This window comes from Chelmon rostratus, chromosome 3 (genome assembly GCF_017976325.1).
Source record: "Chelmon rostratus isolate fCheRos1 chromosome 3, fCheRos1.pri, whole genome shotgun sequence".
NCBI lineage: Eukaryota > Metazoa > Chordata > Actinopteri > Chaetodontiformes > Chaetodontidae > Chelmon > Chelmon rostratus.
In genome coordinates, this window is record NC_055660.1 from 30468673 (window position 1) to 30492509 (window position 23837).

The 23837-nt window shown below is 40.6% G+C and overlaps 1 protein-coding gene across 1 annotated transcript; it reads right to left on the reverse strand.

Moving 5' to 3' along the window:
* Positions 1–1730: 1730 nt before the first annotated feature.
* Positions 1731–22346, reverse strand: patl1 (PAT1 homolog 1, processing body mRNA decay factor). Its single transcript, XM_041966796.1, has 20 exons — positions 22232–22346; positions 18351–18456; positions 16997–17182; positions 16488–16748; positions 15030–15118; positions 12815–12895; positions 12062–12262; positions 10850–10951; positions 10337–10423; positions 9456–9676; positions 9081–9225; positions 7774–7891; positions 7588–7685; positions 5992–6051; positions 5737–5882; positions 5341–5500; positions 3790–3915; positions 2843–2934; positions 2490–2639; positions 1731–2193 (listed from the first exon to the last, which is right to left on the reverse strand). Exons 1-20 carry the CDS (start codon positions 22244–22246, stop codon positions 2172–2174), a joined length of 2466 nt encoding a protein of 821 aa, XP_041822730.1. The 5' UTR covers positions 22247–22346; the 3' UTR covers positions 1731–2171.
* Between the last annotated feature and the right edge of the window lie 1491 nt (positions 22347–23837).

The following is a 23837-nucleotide window of genomic DNA, read 5'->3' on the forward strand; positions in this document are numbered from 1 at the left end:
AATATCTGGCTCTAATATCTGACTATGCCTGTGAGTGAGTTGCTAAATATATCCATGTCCTGTTTGGCGCTAGGCAGGTATATTACCATGTTTGTTTTTTTCAAGCTCTTTCTCTGCAAACAGCTGCCTGCTGTGTCTAAATGAGGTTGATGAAAGTAGTGAGACTCAGCCAAAACCGTTAAAACTAAAACAATTAGTTGAAAGATGCTAAAACACTCACAGGCAGGTGATAATTCTCAGGTCAATATAGTTATGCTTGTTGCTGTTTACATCCGTCCGAGCTCCAATGAAAACAACAGGAGCGAGACATTGAATGAAGTGCACCAACACGTCAGTTGGGAAGCTACACAAACACATAGACTTTCCAACACGTGGACACAACACATTGGACCAGGTTTACACCACCCAGAGAGGAGCTTACAAGGCCCTTCCCCTCCCCCACCTCAGCGCCTCTGACCACATCACTGTTATGCTAATGCCAGCATAGAGACTACTGGTTTAAGTCACCAAACCAGTTCTGAAAGAGGTGCGAGTGTGGCCTGAAGGGTCCTTGGAGGAACTTCAGGACTGTTTTAACACCACAAACTGGGACGTGTTTAAACAGGGTGCCACCTGCAACAACATCACCGATCTCCCAAGAGTACACAGACGTTGTCACTGCTTACATCACCAAATGCATCAATGACGTAACAGTAACAAAGACCATCACTGTTCGGGCCAATCAAAAGCCATGGCTGACAGGAGAGGTCCACAGGCTGCTGCAGGCTCGAAACACTGCCTTAAAGAAGGAGACGAGGAGGGCCTGAGGACAGCGAGAGCCAACTTGTCATGCGGCATCAGACAGGCCAAGAAGGTGTACTCCAGGACGATATCTCATCGCTTCAGTGACAGCAAGGATACGCAGAGCCTGTGGTGAGGGATACAGACCATCATGGACTACAAGCCCCCACCGCAGACCTGTGACAGCTCCAGTCCCCTGCTAAATGAGCTAAATGACTTCTTTGCTCGTTTTGAAGCACAGAACAGCACACCTGCACAGAAATCCACATCCCCTCCCCATCATGCACACCTTCTACAGAGGCACCATCGAGAGCGTCCTGACCAGCAGCATCACAACCTGGACTATAACTCACTGCTGCCCCCCCCCCCCCCCCCAATACATTGTCAACAGATGCATGTTATTAAAATAATCTAGGTACGCTGACTATTTTCAGCCATTACCAAATGATAACAGCTGAACATGAAATTTGTTCAGGCATGGACTCTTGACAAAATTATGGTAACTGGATGCATTTTTATGTCATTTGTTTTAAAGAGGAACTCTGCCAATTTTTGCATAATGGGACAAAAAGTTGTTTAAAACCTTTTGTGTCTACAGAAGGAACTGTGTGAACCAGATAAATTACCTCAAGTGATGTCGTATGAACATTTTTAAAAATCTGGGGGCGTCCAGTTAGAACAAAGTGAGTTTATCAGACCTCGGTAGCCCACTCATCGCTGCTGTAGCCGAGGTCCTTAAAGCTACATTTGCTGCCACCAGCATAACACACCTGAATCTTCCTCTGAACTGAAGGCAGTTGGATTGGACTGTGGGTAAGGTTGGCACAAGGATTTACATACAAAGAATGAGTCTCACAATGTTGTAGGAGTGTGATGCTAAATCTGTGAAATACCTGGAGGATGTGTATAAAGAGAATGCAAGAAAAAAGTCCCAATTTTTATATAATAGAAATACTTTTTAATTTGAAGGTTCATCACAGGCATAAACGTAAACAAGATATTTAAAAATGCAGATTTCATTTAATTCGGACTCAGGCGCTCTGTGTCACTGTCGTACTCATACAAACAAACAAACACACACCAGAGACTAAAGACTAAGAAAAACAACATAATAAATTTGAATTCTAATCCAGATTCTGATGGATAAAAACTACCCATCATGGATTCAACACACACACACACACACACACACACACACACACACACACACACACACACACACACACACACACACACACACACACACACACACACACACACACACACACACACACACACACACACACACACACACACACACACACACACACACACACACACACACACACACACACACACACACAGGTCTGCATTGAGTGGAGAGGGGGTTGTGTTGGTATCTGTTGTAACTTCTACCTGGACAAGGCAGATATTCTGTGAAAGGCAAAGAAAACATGTATTAGATTTTACTTTTACACTTGTGCTCCTACTGCTGCCAGAACAATGAAAGAACATGTTCATTCAAGTAGCACCCAACACCCAATATATCTTAGCGGTTTGCTCTGGCATGATTTACATGCAGTCTGCATTGATAAGAATTATCTCAAATAAACACAGACAATGCTGTGAATGCTTGTTCAGCACAGTGGCTTTTTCCTTTGTGCTGGCTTGTCCAACTAAAATAACTCATCCAAATGCCACATGTCACCGTGTGTGTTGATGAAACTCACTGTAGTTTGTCCTGCAACAGCTCCAGCCTCTGCCGATCAACATAGCGTGACAGGAGGGAGAGCAGGTTGGGAGGGGTAAAGAAGGGAGGAGAGAGGGAGGCGGAGGGAACACTGAGCAACTCCCTCGTCACCGAAAATACCAACTCAGTCCTGGACGGGGAGAGAAGGTCAGTGTGGGTTAATGGGGAAACAGCAGAAGGAGGAAAGAAAAGGAGATTTAACAGGAAAAAAGTGACAAGAGTACAAGCGTGACAAGGAGAAGACGAGAATGTGCAGAAAATAACTCATGGCAGTGATTTGTCTCAGGGAACAAAGACATTTTGGGATGTGTTCTTATGATGTATGATGTTTACCATCGATTGTCGTCCATGAGTTGACAGTTGGGGTTGGAGCTTTGCATCCTCTCTCCTTCACTCAGGATCAGATACAGCAGTGTCACACCAAACTAGACAAAAACAAATAGAGACATTCGTGTCATGTATGTGTCTAGTACTTATAAGTGTAAGGCTGACTTTGTTCTACATTTTTCTTATTGTCAACAACTCCCATGAAAAGACTTTAACCATGTGTTAATCTCTTGTGTTAGTCTTAATACTTTCCGACTTCGCTACACTATATGTGGAACTCTGTACTAGGCCTAATGGTTCCTAGTGAGAAACAGGTCACAATTTTAGTGTTTTATATGAATGATTTCTTAAAAGAAATTAGAATACATAATTTAAATAATTTCTTTACAGAAATTATCTTCTATACAGCTGGCAAACCGAGTATTTGTTGGGGACTAGCTGTGCATTTACAGCAGCGGGATGGTGTATGTAAGGCTCACTGATGTGTTTTTAATAGCTTTTGGACAACAATGGGGCTCTGAGGAATAAATATTATGATTTGGATATATACACAGTACTTGTTAAGAGGATTAAGTCATTGCTCTTCTTAATGGAATTTGTTGTAAACAAAGAAAATACAGAACTCAACAGCTCTAATCTTTAAGGTCATGTAATCAAAGTTGGATGTTTGTGGTGCATGCAGGTAACAGATGCTGCCAGAGATACTGGTGTCAAGTCACTTTGTTGTTTTGGGACTGGACTCCAGTATTGATCAGGTATCAGTGCACTCAGTTTGTTTATAGTGTAGTGCCTACTGTTAAACCAGTAGACAGCTGATTTAACCACTAGACGATGACTTGTAGCAAGAACACTATTCATTAGTCTCACCAGGCGATCATCTTTCTTTCATCTTTGTGCTAAACCTAATGACTGACTGTGTTTCATATCAGTGTGCAGCGTTTGTGTGTGTGTACCTTGTTGTGCAGTACTGTGGCCAGTTGGCCCTCCTTGCCCTGAAGCTCCTGGAGCAAGTCTGTGAGGTCAGAGCTTGACAATGACTGGATCACTGCAGAAACCGGCTCCACTAACCAACACAGAACCTGGACAAGAGGTAGAGACAGAGGACTTTCAGGTAGCTGTGAAGCTCTGAGCATGTCAAGGCTAACTCAACTCCATCCATTCCACTCAGAAGAAATTCTTATTAGATGGGAAACAGCAGAACATCTGATGTCTCTAAACTGTAACAAAGTGTGTGCACGATGTCTTTCTCTTTATGTGGCACTGAATACAGACTTCAACCATGTGCTATAGGGACAGTTTTTCCTTGCCACTGTCACCAAGTGCTCCCTCATGAGGGAATTGTTGGGTCTCTGTAGATAAAGAGTTGTCTGTACCTGCTCTATATGGAAAGTGCTCTAAGGCAACTTCAGATTTGATTTGGTGCCACATAAATAAAATTGAACTGATCTGAATTGAATTACTAACATGAAACTGTTTTTAATCACATGATGCCAACACAAGGTTTCCTGCAGTGTTTTATTTTGGATGTGGGCCATCTCACCTGAAAAAGACCACCTGTGCGACACCACTAATACTAACTACACTTATGAAACAAATGAAACATAAACATTTAGGGAAAAAGCACAGCAGATTTGTTTAGCCTGTTAAGTACTAAGTAGAGTGAACACAGAGAGAAGGAGCCTTTTACTGTCCGTCATATCAGCTGACCAACCATGAACAGATTCCAATCAAGGGGGTGTTGCCATCTGGTAAAAACCCCTTCAGTAGAATGTCTGAAGAGCCTTAGTGATGTGGGTCATGGTTATTTAAGGCATCTAGGGCAGCTGAACTTGGTTGTAGACACTTCACATTTTTGTACTCATCCAGAGGGCTTCTTCAGTTCTAACTGACTGATGGTGAGTCCCAGGTATTTAATCTTTGTGGGGATGTTGTCAGGGTCACTGATAACTGGCTTTACGAAGTGTTCCTGAGGCCATGTATTAAAATCCTTTATACAATCATGTGTTTCACAAAGTGGTGAACCTCGCTCCATCCTTGCTTTTGAACGACTGAGCCTTTTATAGCCAATCAAGATACTATCACCTGTTACTAATAAAACTGTTTACCTGTGGAATGATCCAAACAGGTGTTTTTGGAGCGTTCTACAACCTTCCCAGTCTTTTGCTGCTCTTGTCCCAACTTGTTTAAAACATGTTCCTGGCATCAAATTCAATATGAGCATATATTTACAAAAAGCAGCAAAGTAGATGAGGTAAAACATTACATATATTGATTTTGTACTGGTATCAATTGGGTGTATGCAAAAAAAGTACATTCTGTTTCCTACATGTTTTACACAGCACCAGAACTTTTGGAAACAGTTGCAGATGCTCCAACACCGTAAGGATAAATTAATGTTATATAAAGACGTACATGTAGAAACACAGAACTCAGCTCTCTTCACGGCCCCTGTTTTCAGCCTGGATTTTCTGTGTGAAAATTATGTTGGAACCTGAAATGGTTACCTGGTCCTGCTTGTCCTTCTTGGCCAGGGCAGGAAGGTTGCGGGCAATCGCCATGACAATGGCGGCAGCCTGGGGTGATGGCAGGAAGGGGAGGAGTCTGGAGATGAGCCGCTTGCCCTTTCTCACCGACATGATCATCACACACTGCGCATCACTCACTCTTATCAAGGGCAAGAGAAAAAGAGTTAGAGAGTTAGAGTTTAGTTTAGTTTGTGTGGTTCGGCACGTCTTGTGTCTCGTGGTTTATCTCTTCTCATTATCCCTTAAAATGCTGTTCCACGTGCAGCCGTGTACAGAGTTACAAATGGTACTGAGTTAGATAAGAATTAGGACTGAGTGTAGCTCTTGCAGTTCAGATATTTCTATTTAGCTGTTTAATCTGTCCATCTCTCCTACCTGTCGTCCCACTCCTTCTCCCGCAGAGAGTTGCACAGCTGCATGGTGTTGGTTTTGTGCTGCTCCAGCAGAGCCTCCCTGTCCTCCTCTGGCGCCTGAACAAAACGTTTCTCAAAGTCTTGAACCTCCAGCAGCAAACTGTACATCTGGAGGACAGGAATGAACGGAGGGACAGAAATAAGGGTCAAAGATATATTTAGGGTGCAGGAGTTTTTGCTGCAGTTTCAACATATGAAGGAGTCTTCCTTGTCCTACCTTCTCCACAGTGTAGAGGATCTGTCGTCTTTTATTCCACACCTGTTTCTCTCTTTTCTCCTGGAGGCAGACAGAAAGGCAGACAGTGAGCCAAACTGACAAGCAGGAGTAGGAAAGCAGAGTCTGAAACCAATTGCTGCTTCCACCTGCCAAACTGGTTGGTGATTTCAAAATTCTACCAGTTACCCATATCGTCACCCTAACCCTAACCCTTCTTACTAGCCACCATTTTGCAATCACATTTTTGTATTTCTTTAGTGACCGTGACGAACACTTGATCAGATGATCAGTAATGTTGATAGGCTTTCAATGTAGCGAGTCCCCTGGACCCACAGATGGTGATTTGAGTGGGTCCCAATGAAACTGAGTTTGTTTGATATAATATGGTTCTAATTATGGTTACAGACATATGGTAAAATGCATAGGAAAAATATAAAACTGCCAATCTGAAAACTTTAAAAAACACTATCACATCGAGGGCTGCTCCCTGAGAGTCGATGAGTCGAATCATCAGTGGGAGACCACTCAGTGGACTGAGATTGTTCCAAGTCGAGCAGTCTGTCCCCCCTCACTCAGTGTGAGTAACAATAACGGGACAAAACAGAAAGAAGCTCACAAAAATGCACATGGATTTTCAATGAAATATATATAATACTATGAAATATAAATAAGGGGAACCATAAATCTAGATTTAGATTAGCTGCAGCACTTTCTTAAAAAAAATCCATGTGACAGCTTATGCTGGTGGTAAAGTGAGAGGTGGAATGGTTGGTACACAGGTTTTTGGCTCCTGTTTTATGGCTGTGTCGTTGTACAGAACAGTGTAGAAGCAACAGCATGGCAGGCTGTTCTTTTTACAATTTGGGGGCACCACATCCTAACCATTCTTGGGCACCAAAATGGCCTAGACTGTTGACAGAACTGTCAGCTGCCCGACAGGAGTGATGCTCTGTGATGTGTGAGAATTTTACAGGTGAACTATGAGCAGGACGGTGCTAATTTCCAACCCTGACTTCCAAACAGCGCTGATTATGAAACAGGTACAGAAGGGATAAAACAATAACTACTGAAGAAAGAGCAGAGCAAACTAGAAGCATTATGACACTCCACACTACCATGCTGTTTTCAGACTGCCGGTGCTTCCTAGAGATAGTGCCCCAGGGTGGATGGCAAATGCCCTGTGCCAGTCTTATTTTCTAGAAATGCTCAAAAAAAACAAAACAAACAAACAAACAAAAAACCTGATAATGACCGTGTGAGCCAACTTAACACAAGGTAGCTGGAAATGTGACCAGGCATCAGTGCTATGTGCAGCAGTGGCTTTCTGCAACATTCACACTGGTTGTTTTTTGGACTGCTTACACAGTTGCAGTGATGCTGATGTAAACTCAGCAGGTCGTGCAGGCGCTTCACAATAACAGAATGGTTTGTGGTTGTGACTGTGAAGCAGCTTCAGGAAGTGTTCAGTTATAAACACCTCATATCCCCGACATTTAAGCCTTTACTTTGTCCTACAGACAACTGCATATTCTTAGAAAAATAAAACATTGTGTACATGCCTTTAGAATAAGGAAACAATGAAACATGCAAACAGACCTCATCATCTGTACGAGTTGTCACCACAGCATCGATCATCTTGCGGGGGTTGTTGACACTGGACACCGTCAGTTTACCCAGAGAGCCCGCAAACTGAACTGTTGACAAACACAGAGGTCTCCAGTATCATGTGTATAACCACGTACGAGTGCAGATGATATTCTGGTGTGTTCTGCTGTCGTCTACCTGGTCTATAGGAGTGTTCAACCTTGGCGACCTGTGGAGTGATCAGTTTGGTCGTGTGTTCCTTCTTGCTGCTGTCTCTCTCTCTTTCCTGCCGTTTCTCCATCTTTTCATAATAGTTCTGCATGTGTAAATACACGCACACGCGCACACACACACACACGCACACGCACACGCACACGCACACACACACACACACACACACAAACATTAGTATCACTATCCCAGTGGGGAGACTCCATTAACATACATGAATTCCCTAGCCCCTTACTCTAACCTTAACCCGTCACAACTGAATGCCTTAGCCTAATCTAACTCTAACTCTAACCCTAAAACCAAGTTTCAACCCTCAAACAGCAGTCTGAACCTGTTGGGACCTCAGGAGGTCCCCATGGCAGCTCCCCTCTTCCGGGAGTTAAAATAGCTGTTTTTGTCAAAGGACTCTGGTGGCTTTGAAGACAGCACAGATAGATATTGACAGCTTCAGTTCCCTGTCGGGTCAGCTGTCTGATGGCAAGGTTAAGTGGTGAAATTATTGTAAATGTAGCATACTCTTAAACTGATACTGGTTTTCTAGGTAGCTGAAATTGTTACTGCCCCTGTACACAGCAGTACATTATTACTAGCTTCTGTGTTTAGCTTTCTGCTTTTCCAAACTGGTGAGTTGGCATGCCAACTGACATCGACTGCAGGTAATACACTGACTTTGGATAATAACCTCATACAAGGCCACCAAACTAACCCTTTAAGCTATACATTTTAAAACCATTTTCATCCAGGCCCAGTTTCATCTGGACAGAGGACTAGGGTTAGAAAAAAGACAGAGAGAGAAAGAATTTACAAATTTTACCCACTTAATGTGAATGTACCCTGAGAATCTGAATGCTGCAAGTGTGGCTTTTTCCTTTAAACATAATTTGAATGATTAATAGATTGTCACAATTGTGAAAAAAAAAATCAATACAAAAGAGGTTCAAGCAAAAGCAACAGTCTCTGATATACCAACAGTGAAATTAAATCACTTGATCTAATAACACAGTATAAACAAATGTTATATAAATGTAATTTAATATATACCAACAATTTGTAGACATCTTCTGCCTCAAGGAAACCATTTTCACAATTTTCTGACATTTTACAGACTAAACAAAAAAAAAAAATATTTATGCTTGGCTCACTGAGATGATATACAACGCTGTACTCAAGGACAACGAAGAACATAAACACCCAAACAAAACAAGCCGACCATTTAAAGGGAAGATGTTTTGAGCCCTCTACATAAATGCAGGCAAACAACATCAAAAACCAACCTGATAGTAGTAGTCATCCAGGTAAGGGTCAGTACTTTGCAGCTGCATCATCTGGATTTTGGTTACCCATTCCTTCTCTTTCTGAGTCATCAAGTTACTGTAGGGGTCCCTGCTACGCCGATCCCCTCCAGTCCTGCCACGGTCCCTACATGGAGATAAAGAGACAAAGACGACATTGTCTACTCAGTGACCATTTGAACAGAATGACTTTCTTGATGCCTTCTCTCAGCCTTTCTGTTGTGAGGTTATGCTTTTAACCTGCTTCAGTCTGCTGTGTTGGTTAATGATCCAGGACCTCAGTACTGTGTGACACTGAAGCTCTCTTAGTTTTTATATGTACTGTACGCACACAAGCACACAAACACACATCCTTACCCCCCTCGGTTCTGCATGCGTTGGGTGAGCATGCGACGGTGCTGAGGGTGGAGGTGGGTGGTGTTGTGCCGGATGGGTGGCGTGTGGTTGGGGTGGCCATGGGGGGGAGGCGGGCCCATTCGGTGACCGTGTGGAGGAGGTGGGCCGCCAAAGAAGGGCCTAAAACCACCACCACCTGGTAGCAAAGGAGGTGCTGGACCACCACGGGGAAAACCTGCCACCTTGTGAGAAAGAGACAGATATACAATGTGATTAGGATTGAACTGCTTAAATACTGGTGCGCTCCTCTGAGAAGAACCCTTGAAGTTCTGCCCTCATCATGTGTTTGGCTGGTTTGAATAATAACATTGGTCTGAAGAAACCCAACTAGCTAGCAAAGTTACCAGTTGTTCCTTGAATTTGTTTTGGTTTTCTTTTCATTTTTGATGGACTTGTTTTCTCTTGTTTCTAGTCCTTGAGTAAAGCTGGCCTGAAAATGTCTCACACTAATAGTACATCTGATAACACAGAAGTGAAACTGATGTCAATCTTCTCATCTGACAAAAGCTAAGAGAGCAAACAAACAATCTAATTTCTCAAAATGTCAATGTAGTCATTCCACTTGTACTTAAGTTAAAAAATATCATCCCACTTTTTTATTGTCAAGGTGTCTCTTTAGGTTCGTAACTGTTTTTCGTCTATTTTTTTCTTATACAATTCATTTTGTCTTGTATATTCCATTACCTCAACAGTAATCACATTTCTCAGGCTCAATCATTACACTTTGTTATTCCCAGGGCATTATCTTTTACCAAAGCTGTCATGGGTATCTAAGAAATACGGAGTTACCTGCACCTTACCAATCTAAAAAGACAGTGTGCATGTATGTGTGTGGCATGAACCTGAGAGTTAAGCAGCTGGGCCCGTTGAATCTGAGACAGGACCGGACCAACCCCGGGAGGGAATGGACTTCGACACAGTGGGGAGTTCTTCATTTGAAAAAATAAATAAAGAAATTAAAAAAATAAACAAAAGCAAATACAAAAAACCCATTGAATAGTTTGCCTCTCCATTCTCTATTCATTTAAAGGAAATGTTTTGGGACATACAATAACTCGCTTTCTTGCTGAGAATTAGTTGAGAACAATACCAGTCATTTCTGAACAGTAAATATCAAGCTGCCACCAGCAAATGTGCATATCCATTCCAAATATTGTTTTTTTGTCTCTTAGATTACTAAAAATCAGTTTCTGCCCTGAGAAAAAGAAAAACATGTTGTGGACCTTTAGTCTGCAGACCCAATGCTCAAGCTGTTCATTGTTGACTTGTGTAGTCCACTAAAATTAAAAGGAACTCCAGGATCTTCTTCGATTTAATGTGCATGTAGGAGGGGATGTAGGAAAGGAAAAACTCACAGCTATATTGAGGAGGGTGTTTGGTGACAGACGCTCAGGGAAAGGTGGGGGGTATCTGTGTTGGACTGGGGCTCTCACATGAACCGCCATGGGATGGTGAATCTACACATACACACACATAAAAAGGACTGGGTTAACAGAGACAAAACTACCTACATGTTAAGTTATATGCAAGATGCAGCATGTTTACTACTAAAACTAATGAGATTGATAGACGTATTGTGATTGGGCTAACTGACGTCCACAACTAAATACCATGACTTCATTACTCTCAAACAGAGCATTACTGCTGTAAATATTATACCTGTTAGGACCCTTTGTGTAAACTTAATACATTTCTGGATGGCAGTATCAAAACAAAGACTACGGTAGGCACACTATCAAAAGTATTTCAAAAATTCTGGCCTCTACAAAGATAAATACTGTAGAAATTAGCGGTTGACAGATCAATCGCTGCCGGTGTGTTTTACAAACTATCATCAGAAACAAAACATCTAGAACAGCTAGATTGTACAGCCAAGGTGGCAAAGGGCATTGATATCATATCTGAGCTGGTTTTAGTTTATTTCTCCACACATCTTACATATACTGTATACAACAATACAACTCTTCGTCCATGCTAGACAGGCAGACAGGAAGGAAAAGAGATCATTAAACTCTTACTTTACTTGTCAATTTTGCACTGCCTCTTCCAAATAATCCAGCTATGTAACAATCCATTCATAATATGTAATTGCACACATTAGGAGCCTCCTTACCCCAGCAACATTAATGGTTTGGTAAAGTGGCATTTAACAATGCAACACAACGCCAACAAAAGAAATCCTGGCCACATAATCATAAGCCACAGAACAGCACATTCCCCATTGTAAATGAAAAGAACATATTCCAACAATGTCATCCACCAAATCACAGTTCAGGATGTTCTATAATGATTACATCCAGAGTGACAAGAAACTAGTCTATTAACAATGGCAAATGTAGGCTAGAACAGAAGTCAGTTTATCATAATCATAGTCTTTGATGCTGCTTGAGTTGTGTCTATTGAATATTGGCCAATTAATCGGCTATTGAATTTTCCTTGTTGTTAATATATGAGCCTTAAAAAAAAGGAATTCATCTGCTAGAAATAGTGAAAACGTGGGAATCATAGAGGAAAAGCATCAGTAAAGAAACAGTGTAGAACTGAAAAAACAGTTGTTTGCTATTCACCTGATGATTCAGGGCATGGCTCATTGGCTGTTTTGGCGGGGTCCCAATGGGCACTGCCCTCACAGGAGGGGAGCCAATCACAGGGGAAGAAGAGCGTGGAGGTGGGACCCTTTCTGACAAATCCTGTCCTTCATCATTCCTACCCTGAGGAGGTCGTTTAGGAAGGCCCACTTCCTTGATTATGGACATTAGTGGACTCTCCTGAGAGGAAGAAGACAGTAAACAAAATATTAGAAAAAAAACAGACCAAACTCAAAGGCTTGGTTAAGCCTTTTCAACACCTACAGTGTAAAATTTTGGGTAGTTTGTGACTGCTGTTGTGGCTTTAATGAAAAACTGGTCTGAAATTTAAGGGTACTTTGTTTAATTGTAAGCACTGTGATGAAGTTTGAAAACTGGGTTGCAGTGACCTGTACTCAGTGTTAATCTTGTTTGATTGTTTCTGTTAAATTGTATATTCTCATCACCTTACAATTACAGTTACGTACATTTAGGTGGTCACTATTGTGCAATTTTTTAGCAGTGCAGAGCCATCACATCATTAATACAGTGTTGACAAGTTGACAATGCTAAAGTTAAGATAATCATTTCAATTGGCCAAATGTCCAGTTATGTCCTGTGCTTTTTTTAAAGCTATTCCCTGGATATGGCTCTGCATGTTGCCATGAACAAACATGCCAGCTGAGGATAAGCTGGTAAACTAAACATGGATGCCCAGTGTTCTGGAGAAGCAGAAGAGTGAGTGTCCCTCACCTCCATGTGTGTAACCAGTCCAGGGGTGACACTGACCGGCCCAAAACCCATACTGTTCTCCCAGATACTGTGAGAGTTCATCTAAGAGATAATGACATGAATGAAACTTAAAGGGTCCTGAAACAAAACGATTTTACACAAATGATAACTGGTTGCTCAGCTAGCCAATTCTACAACATATATTTCACAGCCTGAAATCAATTCAAGAAAATACTATTTCTCTCTATTTATTACCGTTAAAAGACATATTGATTTCAGGCTGTATATCAGTATTGATTTCATTGATTTTCGTCACAGTTTAACAATTTCTCACTGACAAAAATGAGACAGTAACTAAATAATTATACATTTAAAATGATGAAAACTATGATGAAATGTAGGGGTGGGATGGCCAACATCGTATATCACAATATATGTAATTTTGTATCGTGGTAATGGTATAGATCATGATGCCGCAAATGTTCTGTAAATTCAATTAAAAACACGGTTCAAAATAACCATACTATCACATTTGCTTTCTTCTCTTATTTGGAACCTCCAAACAAACAAAAACAAAAAACTGTCTCATGACATTTGAGATAAAAAAAAAAAAATTGGTATCAAAGAAAACACGACCATTTGTAAACAGCGTGAAGAGACAGTTTCCACCAGGGGTCACGTCATGGAGATTCAATGTCAGGTGTGTGCAGCTGCAAAGTCCACCGCGTGTTTCAGAAGCAGAGTGTTTTGTGTTTTGCCTGCCTTATTTTGTTGACTTGCTCAAATTTTGCCGATTTAGTCATTTCTCCATGCGCAAGTGGGCTTCATAGTTAACTGGTGTCTTGTTATGGCTTTTTAAAATTCCGTTAATTGTTAAATACAATACGATCGTGAGTCTGATGTTCTATTTTGCTCATTTACTGGATTCTCGACACCGTTCCTGTGTCTGATTCTTGACTGTTTCGATCTGCTGTGTGCATCGTCACGAACAAAACGGGGCCATTACTCGCCCAGTGCAGGTAAGACATGATGAAAAAACGCAGCAGAGTGTTGTATACTTAGCGTTAGACATATGATGGGTCAAAGGAGCAGAAATGTAGTATACTCATATGAACTCTGGACAAAGACCAGAGAATGCCCTTTCACACCTGGAACACACACTTTCTCATCTACTGTAAATACTCCTTTTAGCTTAGGCGAGGGGCTCCCGGGAATTCGTGGGGGCTCACTTCTTACTTATATCTTAAATAGTTGGAAACCATTTGATTGTTGTTATGCACTTATGGCACTAATATGTGAAACTGCATTACAGCCAAGACAGTATTTCTTTTTAATACTTGAGAGTTGCACTTCCACTTGAAAGAATGAGGAATGTCACATGCAAGTTGTTATAAACAATGCATATCTAATTATTCAGGGAGAGCAGGCCTAATGTTCATTACTGTTATTTTGTTATTGTCTGAGATGGTCTTTTGTGAAAATGCAGAGCCATATTTTTTCTTTTATACTAGACTCTTATTATTCTTATCTCATATAAATGCACTTTAACTAAACTTGTAAATCTTATGATATTCAGTCAACTACAACCCTGATTACAAAAAACAGAATGTGATAATATGCTAATCCTTTTGGACTCAATTGAAATCAGTACATGATAATATATTTAATGTGTTACCTCATCAACTCAGTGACCTGTTTCAAACAAGTTGGGAAAGGGACAATAAAAGACTATGAAACAGGTTAATTGGTAACAGATGATCGTATCATGATTGGAATGAAAGGGGTATCCTCGAAAGGCTCAGTCCTTCACAAGAAAGGTTGTGATACATGTGATTGTATAAGGGATATTGTTACATGGGCTAAGGAACAGTCCACTGTCACTGAACACAGTTCATTTGCAAATGGTTGCATTCTGTTTTTATATATACGTTTTACACAGCTTCCCAACTTTGGAACTTTTGGAATCAGGGTTGTAAAACTAGATTAAAACTAAAACAATTCAGATGACTAAAGTATGTAGTACTCAATTTGGAGTCAAAATTAATAGTGCTGTATTCTTTTCCAGTAAAAGTTGAGAAGCTGCTCATGAGTTAACTATGAAAATGTAAACCATAACTGCATTTTCTGCTATTATTTCAGAGTCCTAGACACAATTTCACACCATAAAAGCTTGTTTGGTCATGACAAAAACAACAACAACAAAAAAAAGTGCACAGATATAGTTATAAAAACTGACCTGGCCCACGGGAGCAGTTCCTCTGCGCAGCAGGTGCTGCTGCTGTTGGTAGCTGAGCATGGACAAGGGAGGAGGGCCAGGAGGAAGGCCTGAAGCAGTGCAGAGTGTAGCAGACAGCAACAGACTTCAGTAAAACAGAGCCAATACACTTCATATACATGTGTATGGAATATAGCAAACTAAACCACAATGTCTCATTGTCTCAAAGTAGCTGAAAATAGGCTGTTGAGTCTGAAGGTAAATGTGTTTATTTTACTCATAAAACAATACCCACCTGTTATATGCTGAGAAACTGCTTTGTGTGCAATGTGACACCAACACACCCAGTGCCAAAACGAAGATATAATCTCAGCTAAACAAAGACATTACTGCACTGTTCAGACTGAACAAAGTGCATGGTGAATTATTTGTCGCGGTGTGGAAAACCTGTATGACTGAGTACACCTTTACAACACTAAATGAAATGAACATCATTTGAAACAATTATGCTCATCCCACCAGGAGAGTTTCAGAGAGATGGAGAATCTATGAAGAGGACCACTGAGGCTGCTCTAGGGGAATGCGGCAGCCTTACTCACCGTACTAAGAAGCTTTTTTTTCACCCAATCTGACACATACCTGCAGTGCTTGGTAATGACTAGGATTTCAAAAATTTCAATTCAGCATACTTTCACACCCCGTATGGTCAATTTACCATTCCAGTAAAAATGCTGATCAAAGATGTACCCAAAGTAAATTGATAGCTGTTCTTGAACCATTAGCAGTACATGCATGGTCTCTTTTGAAAGGTAACACTCTGATAAAGGTAACTTTCAGATCTATCTATCATTTGTCATTTAGCAAAAACTGAGTGCATCAGCGCTATTATTACTGAAATCTTTGATTTGCGGTGACCCACTGAAGTGGAATATCAGCATGTTCAGAATTTCATTGGCTAGAAGTGGAAGGGTCAGTCATCTTCAAACTTGGCTGTGGTTGGCATGATCTTCACACATGGGGGGGGGGCATCCATTCAACTCAGACTGTTATTGGCTCCTCTAGTTGCTAGGCTCTATGTTGCAGATCGTGATTTGTTAAGTGAAGTGTAATTTGAAACCTAAGACTCCAAAGAGGCCTTCAGCATACGTTTAGGGAATATGTAACTGGGACGTCACTTCCAACTTGGAAGGTTGGATCTCCAAGCAGAGGAGCAACTCCTGAACTCGCTGGCCACAGAACCCTCCCACAATTCCACCAACAACACTACCCTTCCCTTGCTTGGTCCGGCTGTAACCACAGGGCCGCAGCTGCCGACCGCATCACTCATCTGTTATCAGTTGATAGTTTACCAGTTTTCAGATCATTATTAGCTTTGTATGTGAGGTTACAGGGAGGGACTATAATGGATGACAGTTAAATTTATTGGATACATTACTGCTGTGATTAACAGGAAAAAATAAGTATTGCATTCATTCTTACCTGAGCTGGAGGGCCTAGGAGGCAGTTGGTGCTGGGGATGCTGGTGTGGTTGAGTGAGATGTGGAATGGAGGAGGGCGGGGGCAGAACTCTGGGTCGGTCCAATCCCTGCAGAGCAGACAGGTTGGATCCTGAAGAGCTGGGGGATGGACCAGGCCTCTCAGCTGCCCCGACCCCGGCAATGGCTGGGTCAGTTTCCAGAATGAGCCTGGCCAGGGACTCAGCCAAGTCACCTTCCCCTCCTCGATCCTCCACATCTGCAGCTGTGTGTTGGATTTTCCAACAGGTTTGTTATTGCTCTACATATTATATCTTGAGCAACTAGTCGAGGAAAAATCTGTCACCAGCAATTCTGTCTAGCTATCCAATCAATTTGGCATATTGCCAGACCCAATTCTAAGCTCCTAAAGATTTTATAAACTAATTTAGACAATCTCAATACCTGAACTGAAAATGAAAGGAAAAATTAAAGAATACAGTAATCTTGCATTCCTTTTATTACATTACTGACCTGTTGGAGGTAGTCCAGAGGAAGAAGAGGAAAATTTGAGTGAAAGAAAGGAAGATGGAAGGGGGGGATGGGTGGAAGATGAGTCCTCAGTTCCTCCTACATCTCCTCCCATCACCAGCCCTGCTCCTAGCCCATCCCTCTCATCGAGCTCAGCGAGGCGTTTGTGTTCCTCCTGCCAGTCGTCATCTGAAAGAGCAGAGGAGCCAGACAGAGTGGTTGTTTGTTCTATGGTAATGAATCATCTGTGCTGCAACCTTATTACAGGTAAGGAACCAAAAAAAAGAAAAAAAGAGAAAAAGTAGTTGACATTCTTGATTCACTTAAGTATCGTGATTCTTGTTTTTGTTTTTTTGTTTTTTACAATTCCTGAATGAAATTACCATTAATTTGCTGACAAAATTAACATCATGATGGCTACAGTGCAGAAAAACACTCCACTTTGTGGATGCACAATTCTATCAACACTTCCTGACACTGTAGCCCAACTATCTACTGCAGGAGAATGGCTGGTTTGCTGCACCCAGTAATCCCTCGAAAAAGCGTTGGCAGGTAGTGATTCAAATATGTTGGACTAAAGGGGTAACAGTACTTACCAGATAACAGAAATCCTACCATACATGAATACATTATCCTGTAATTTAAGCGTGTACATTAATGAAATAAATTTAACCGACTAGCGTTTCTGGTGGCAACTAGCATGGGAAGCAACGTTTTATCGACTAGTCAACTAATCACGCACACGCCCACTAAAATCATCAGAATTCATGTCAACATAATCAAAAGGTACATGAAAGAACTTGTGCCATAAATAATGACTGGGCAAAAATGGCAGTGCAGGAACAAGGTTAAGTGTATGAGGGAGAAGTACAGTTTTACAGTTTTAACCTGAATTCCATGTGGAAAATCTCTACTGCTTCAGTTTGTGTTATTTCATTGATAAAATTATTTGATTAATACACTTACTTTGTGATGAAAAATGTATTAAGTTATTGTTTTCCTGCATCTTATAAAATACCCCATACCCCAGAGAACAGGTGTAAATTGAACTGACGTTGCATTCAGATGTGAGTTCTGCTTGTCGGTAGAGGACCAACAATGACTTTTCTAGCTGAGAAAAAACAACAACGATGCATCTCAAAACACTACATGTTGTATAGCTGCACTGCAATCTGGTGTATTGATGGCATTTCTCTTTTCCTATTTTTTTTTTAGAGATTTTTCGGATTGAAAAAAGAATATACTGTATTTTCATATAATTTCTTTAATAGATGAGGGAAACCACCTTGAAACTGAACTGCATGCCCTCAAGTATTGGAATATAATCCAGAGTCAACATATAATAAACATCACTCACCGATGGCCCCAGCTCCAAAGGTGTCATCGTTGAACTGATCAATTTCATCTTCCTCTTCCACTAGTCCTTCGTCTTCCTCCTCCAACGTACAGTCTTCATCCAGGGACTGCAAAGTCGTCAGGGAAGGCAGATGATGGGATAAGGAACAAAGTAAGGTCAATGCACACCTTGTTTTTAATTGGTGTAATTTGGGGCATTCTAGAGTTTTTGTATCTTGTCAATTTTTTACATTTCATTGACTTTTCATTACTTAATAACTGCTTTTTTGAAAAAGACATTTAAAATATAATTTCAGGATTACGAACAGGATTAGAATTTGTCTATTTTGAATAGAGCTAACTGTTGCTTCTAGCTCACTGGAAGAAAAACTAAAATGTCAACAAAACAAAAAAATATTCCAGACATCAAAATACTGAGCGAAGTTAAGCAAGGGTTAACCGCTTCACGGTTAGTTCCCACAATTCCTTTTCTAGTGTATTAAGGCAGGAGGTCTACCAGTTATCCACAATTAAAATCCTAACTCGGGGATTTTCCTACCGATTTTCTAGCATTTTGGTTTGTTACAAATGCCAGACATGTATTTATGATAGAGGATACTGGGTTAAATTAAAAATGTGAGTTTTCATACCAAAATACTTTACCTTAGGTAGATAGTAAAAGCAATGTATCTGTTTGGAATGTAACAATATATCAAATCTTGCAATGTCACGATAAAAATATGGCTCCATGCCAGTGTTTACCAACTCTTGGTCAAAATTGTATTGTTTTGCTTGAACAGCAGAGGGCGCAATTATAGTAGTCAAGAAGACAAACTCCCAGCATCCTTTGTGTGCAAACCACACACTGCTGAAAACAAACCAAAGGAAAAAATGACAAATTAATGTGTCGATAACGAAAAAGAGATTCATGTTTCAAGAATGAGAAAGGCAAAAGGAAACTGCAAACGCAAAACAATTTTCAAATTCTCCCGGAAGACGTTCAAGATCAACATGAACATCAACATCAACCATCAAACATGAAAAGCCATTTGGCACATTGTCACCCAGAAAAGCTCAAATCACAATAACAGCAAAGCTTGAGCTAGGCCACATGAGCCTGAAAGAAGCATTTGGAGCCCTGCTTCCCCATAACAGTGCCAGAGCTGAACAAATAACACGATGCATCTGTGAATATATAGCTTAAGACTAAAGGCTATTTTCTGTGGTCGACAATGATGGATTTCAGAGGTTGGTGAACACACTGGAGCCAAAGTATACAATCCCATCAAGGCCACACTTAAGCCACACAATGATAACAGCTATATATCAAGAGACAAAAGCTTAAGTCGTGTAGCTCCTTGGTACACCTCCCAAACCCGCAAATTGAAGCAAACATCACGACAACTCGAAAGGAAATGGCGTTCCACCTATCTAGAAGTAGTTCGTCTCGCCTGGCAAGACAGTCTTAAAACATACAGGAAAGCCCTCTGAACTGCCAGAGAGCCTATTACTCTTCACTAATAAAGGAAAATAAAAACAGTCCCAGGTTTCTCTTCAGCACTGTAGCCAGGCTGACCATGTATTCTCTTAAGCCTCAGTAGCAACGACTTCATGAGTTTCTTTAATGACAAAATTCTAACTATTAGAGACACAATTCAGCAACTACTGCCCTCAGTGGGTACTGATTTATCTTCAAATACAGAAACCATAGCAGTAGCTGTTGTATTTTTAGACAGCTTCTCTTCTGTCAAGCTTCATGAACTAATCTCAAAAATTTCCTTATCAAAATCATCAACCTGTATCTTAGATCCCATCCCGACCAAGCTGTTTAAACATGTTTTACCCTTAATTGGCTTTCTTTATTAGACATGATCAACCTGTCTCATGTACACTAAAGCAAGTCACGGAGTTCCGCAGGGTTCTGTGCTTGGACCGATCCTTTTCACTCTATATATGCTTCCTCTAGGCAACATAATCAGGAAACATTCCATAAATTTTCACTGTTATGCAGATGATACTCAGCTATATTTATTAATGAAGCCAGAGGAATAACAATCAATTGACTAAACTCCATGTGTGTCTTAAGGAAATAAAGACCTGGATGACCTGCAATTTTTTGTTATTGAATTCAGACAAAACTGAAGTTATCTTATTTGGGCCTAAACACCTTAGAATCTCACTACCAGATGAGATAGTAACTATGGATGGCATAGTGCTGACCCCCATTACAACCATAAGGAATCTGGGAGTCATCTTTGATCAGGATGTGTCATTTAACTCCCAAAACCAGTATAACGCCCACCCCTAACATTAGCTATGTGCCAACTTGTGTCATTTTTGTCAGCTTGCCTCTGTGTTTCATAAAACATAAAAGGACTTCTGAAATGTAAATGAACAGCACTATTTACTGTTACACCATAAAAGGTACATCAACATATTAGTTGCACTAACAAATTCAACCCTTGGTTTGCTTCTGCTAATACCACATAGACCATAGTACTAAATGTGACATTGATTTAATCTCAGACCCAACTGGTGGTGTTGAGCATGTGAGATAATGTCAACAGGCGCCAAACATATTTAACTTGGTTGAGCTAGTATGCTTAAATATCAAGTAGCATTAACCTAATGCAGTGCAGAGGTTAAAGGGGCTAAACTAATTTTAGAAAATTGTGAATGGGGATTCAATTTGACTTAAACTCTGGTCCAACTACACTGATGAAAAACAATTGAACATATAAAGTAGTGACTCTGTACATACAATCACAAGCACAATTAGCCTAACACAATAGTCATGATAATAAATAAGGCTCATCTTAACTACTCTGACATAAGGTCCAGTGAAAAGCACTGTTCTTAATGGAGTGTTTATTATCGTCTTGTGTCTCATGCACAGTCATCTTTGAACACGCGAAAAAACCAACGGACTAAAAATAGCTAATGGTAATCACAAAACACCATCAAAAAGCTACGCAAGCTAGGACAAAGCATTACTGTTCGGTGATAACTATACAACCTTAATCTGCAGCTACAGCAAATAACAGGAGACATTGAGTGGTGAAACCATCAACTACAACATGTAATAAAACGATATCCTGTTATTAAACAGATGAAATTGTAATATATACTATAAAAAACACAATGATAACATACACTGTCAAACTGTTATAAATTAGTAGTTAATTAGAGAGTTAAAGAGAGTATGTCTGCTTGCCAACATTATAACGTTTGTCTAATGTCAGTTTTAGTCAGGCTACCAGTTTTACTAGCCTATAATATAGTGTAATGCTGTTTCAGTTGTTTTACGGAGGACTGTGAACTTACTAAGGGCTAGGTGTAGAATTTAAGTTAGAACTTGTGTCTGTGCCAAAACTATTTTAGATACTGTAACTCTTAAAATGCTAGTAGCACGTAAACTCCGTCGTAAGTGAGAAATTCCGTTCAAACCAGGCTACGTTTGTACTTACGCATAGCTGGTGCAACCCACTGCAGGAGCCTCTGGCTCACCGTAGATAGCAATAGCAACGGTTAGCCACAATGCTAATGCTGACGTTCCATCACCGAGGACCCACGTCGATGGACAACTGCTGCCTTACAACCATCCTATATGATACTGTCTGGGCACAGCTTGTAACTAACGGACACTGGCCTTTCACAACTGAGATTAATTAATAAAACAATCAGATCATTCTTGTCACCAGCGCCCACCTTCTCAGGCTCATGTCGCCAGGCAAGCGGGCTGCTTCACAGGCCGCCAACCGCATTGAATTTGGCACTCGCATAAACAATGGACAACATTCACCATATAAATCGCAGGCAGTCTGTAAGTATTACAATCTCTCTCTGAAGCATCTGAAATTATCTCCAGGAAAGGGTACATGGATTTGGGGATACAGCACTCACCTGAAATCGAAACATCTATCTTTAATCTTTCGGGAGAATAAGTGCATCAGGAGCGAGGCGGCACGCAAATGACGCAGGCACGTAGCCGGGACGTCAACTTGAATGTGCGCTGCGGAATATTGAACAACGTGACCGAGCACGCTCTCGGACAGCGTTACCGAAGGCAGTTACGCTTTGCCCCGCCCTACCGTGCTGTGATTGGCTAGTACTACCATGGCCAGTAATGGCTTGATTTGCTGGTGTGTGTTTTCTCGATGCGTCTTTCTGATTGGATGATTTGCTGTTAACGCAAGTCTTGCCCAACTATGTTGAGAGTGCAAGTGTATATACTGTATATCACCGATTTATGTTTCTTTGCGTACACTGTGGTGGGTTAAAGGGAACATGTGATATTTGTTACAAGGTGACTGCCAAGTGAACATGGGATGTACTGAACGCTGTGTTCTTTCATACAATTGGTGCATCATGGAAGCTGATGGAGAAAGAGCACAATATTGAATATATACTGATATATATATATATATATATATATATATATATATATATATATATATATATATATTATACTGTGTGTGTGTGTGTGTGTGTGTTTATTGCTTAGTATATTTTTATTGCCTTAGTATATTTTCGTTTCTGGTATATTTTTATGCATTTAGGAATATTTTTACTGCATGTTGGTTTATTTTATTCTAGTATCCTAATTTTAATTTTATAATCTTTCTTATCTTTCTTATTATCTTGTTTCTAACATGGGGGTTGCAATGCAAATTTCATTGACATGTCATGCTCAATGACAATAAAGAAATCTTGAATCTCTTGAATCTTGAAAAGCATAATCATTTTTTCCGTTTACAGTTGCTATTCACCTTCTACCTGAAATCATCTCGAGCATAGCGTTTTCACTAGCTAAAACAACAAATGTTATTTTAACTGAAATGCTTAAAACAGTATATAAACCCGGGTTCCAAAAAAGTTGGAATTTTAGCTGTTCAGACTGCTTTAAAACTGATCTGCTCAACCTCCTGGCATATTTCAGTTGGCTCATAATGCCACCTGCTGTTGTAGAGGACAAATTACTCAGGACATTTGTAAGAAAATCCGACATAGAATCACAGTTGAGCGGTTGTGCCAAAAATCATGTGATATTGTTGTTGTCTTTGTGGCATATATATATTTTTATACTTGTGAGACATTTTATTTGTGAAGCATGATGTGATGATAAGAAATATATTGTGTATTTGCATTCGGTTAATGAATGGAAGTTCCAATACCAATGTAAGTTTAGGTGATGTGCAGTGTTAAAAGCAGTTGTGTGTTTCCACCTTTTATTAGATCGTTTATGAGTAATCCTTAATGTGTATTTGGGATTGAGTTCTCTGTGCCATACTCTCTGATAGGAGTCCCTGTCCTTCAAGGGGGCCATTAAGCCTTACTGGCTGTACTACGACACCTGTGAGCATTACCTCAATCTTGGCTCCAAATTCACTGTCCACAACCCATATCACAGAGTGGATTAAGGACACAGGCTGCTGGTGCTGTGGGAGGAACAATGCACATGAAGCATGAAAGAATTCCTGTGAAGTCTGCAAGCAGCAACATCTTACGG

What these genes read in the sequence shown, in the direction of transcription:
- patl1 (XM_041966796.1), bottom strand. An exon ending in CTTTGGAGCTGGGGCCATCG is followed by an intron (nt 17,183 to 18,350) that starts GTGAGTGATGTT and finishes CTGCTCTTTCAG; the next exon opens with ATGACGACTGGCAGGAGGAA. An exon ending in GCCATGCCCTGAATCATCAG is followed by an intron (nt 10,952 to 12,061) that starts GTGAATAGCAAA and finishes GTGTATGTGTAG; the next exon opens with ATTCACCATCCCATGGCGGT.